The sequence below is a fragment of the Pundamilia nyererei genome, unplaced genomic scaffold, assembly GCF_000239375.1.
Source record: "Pundamilia nyererei isolate P.nyererei 1_Seehausen unplaced genomic scaffold, PunNye1.0 scaffold00104, whole genome shotgun sequence".
In the NCBI taxonomy this organism is placed as follows: domain Eukaryota; kingdom Metazoa; phylum Chordata; class Actinopteri; order Cichliformes; family Cichlidae; genus Pundamilia; species Pundamilia nyererei.
In genome coordinates, this window is record NW_005187505.1 from 27970 (window position 1) to 30060 (window position 2091).

General features: G+C 40.1%; 1 protein-coding gene across 2 annotated transcripts in view; it reads left to right on the forward strand.

The window, feature by feature from the left end:
* washc3 (WASH complex subunit 3) overlaps nt 1–2085 on the forward strand; it is a 5117-nt gene extending 3032 nt beyond the window's left edge. For both annotated transcript variants that reach the window (XM_013912841.1, XM_005740777.1), the window contains 3 exons: nt 973–1089; nt 1171–1235; nt 1325–2085. In XM_013912841.1, the coding sequence (XP_013768295.1) occupies nt 973–1089; nt 1171–1235; nt 1325–1424 (282 nt within the window). In that variant the 3' untranslated portion in view covers nt 1425–2085. The remainder of the gene's footprint in view (nt 1–972; nt 1090–1170; nt 1236–1324) is intronic.
* The last annotated feature ends 6 nt before the right edge of the window (nt 2086–2091 follow it).

Consider the following 2091-nt stretch of genomic DNA (forward strand, 5'->3'; position numbering starts at 1 on the left):
CTTTTTACAGTTAACACTTCATGCATTATTCTACCACAAAAGAGAATAGATGAGAGGGGGGGGGGCAACAAATCTCTGGAAAAGGGGAAAAGGGACCTGTTTAAGTAGAGAAAGGTGTGATGAATGACTGAATGCCAAAGGAGATGGTCTTACAGGGGAAGATTTATTTAAGCTAAATATCATCACTGAAATCCTGTACTATGAGATCCCACAGGGCTCCATCATAGGACCGTTGCTGTTTAGTGTATTCACCAATCATTTTTTATGATCTTGTTGCTGGGAGTGTTGCATGTACATTGTAATGTCTTTGAGCAAGTTGCTGTTAAGTTAGCATTCCCCTTTCAAAAAGTTATCAAATGCTCTGAGCAAATTTGCAGAGCGATCGGGTCCACCACAAGGGGGCACTGTAGCGTGCCTGAGCAAGGCACCACTTTTTTACAGTCTACTTTCCCTAACAGAGAAAATAAAGCTTGGAATTTGCTTCCAAAGGATTTGCAGATTTGCACAGATTCTCCTCTCATGATTTGGATAAAAAAAGGATTTTGAGAATTAATTTCATTATAATTTTCTTTTTGTTTTTGCAAAATCTATTTGTTTTTTATTATATGTCTATGCACATATTTATTTGGTATTTCATCATGTGCATATCTGTTATTTGGTGATTTCACTGGTTTTTAACTGCCCAGGGCCTGCAGATGGACAGTAGTAGCTAGTAGCTAAATCTAATACAAAGCATCTTTTGCTTTCATGTGACTAATATATTTAGTACATGGTCCCTTAAAGAAATAAACAGGTAGCACTACGCCCCTAAACAAAGTGATGAAATGTGTATGTTTCCAGGTACTTCCAAAATTGTATCACCTGATTTAAAAACATATCTTAAACTATGAAAATGTAAAACCTGTCAGGATATCTACTGTCATCTAAACCGCTTCACTCTGCCTTCGTTTCTGTGCATGTGTCATGTTGCAGCCTGCTCAGACCACACCAGAAGCTTCAGCGACGCAAAAAGCAGAAGCGGCTGCAGAGAACGTCATGACGGTGGCCAAAGACCCGCGCTATGCCCGATACCTGAAAATGGTTCAAGTGGTGAGTTATTATTACTGCTGCTGTGGTTACCTGCGTAACGGTTTAGTTTTGTGCCTTAATGTGATGTTTAATGTGCCACAGGGGGTTCCGGTGATGGCCATACGGAATAAAATGGTCATGGAGGGTTTGGATCCCAATCTGCTTGAGTGAGTGTTTTCTAAATTACTGTTCTGGTTATTACCAGTTTTCTGATAAACTGACAAACAATATGTGACTTGTTCTCTGTTGACCACAGCACACCTGATGCCCCCGTGCCCGACGGAGGAACGAAGACCTCGGAGGACCAAGACGCTGCCGGCAGCAACTCTGATAGTGAATCATCTTTTAGTGACTGAAATTGCTCATTTGTCCTCAACACACAAAGTTTCCTCATCCATCGCTGTCTGCACAGCTTTAGGCCCGTAGCGAGGAAGTATGAGGTACCTGTTAAGGACTTCGAAGGAGGTGGTGTGAATGTAGGTGCCTGAAACAGGAAATCCAAATTGAGTGACTGTAGTTTCAGTTTAAAAGAGCTGAACTGGTTCTCCTGTTTAGTCATTCAGTGACCTTTATTTTTGGAAAAAAAAAATTTTTTTCTCATAAATTACTTTTCAAGAGGAGGAGATCATTTTTTCCTCTTAATCATACAAGCAGCAGTCAGAAGATGACAGTAGCAAGTGTTTTAACAAAACCAAACCATATCACATAGAGGTCTTCTGTGGTAGTTGCACCACTGACTAATCACTAATGTCTAATGTCTGAAATGTTGTGTTCACACCAGCTGCAGAGAATATAGCTGGAAACCCATGAACATTCACTCTTAACAACCAGCAGGATGAGAAGGAATCAAGTTACAGTACATTAATTTAGAACTTAACATAATGTCCCAAACATTTACTCATGTTCATCTAAACCTTCTCCTTTTTCCTGTCTCTGTTTCAAAGCAAAGTTCAACTATACAGCTCGAGATTACCTCAAGTTTGTCTTTTATTTCTTATCGGCACTGAGGAGAATCTGAGGTCA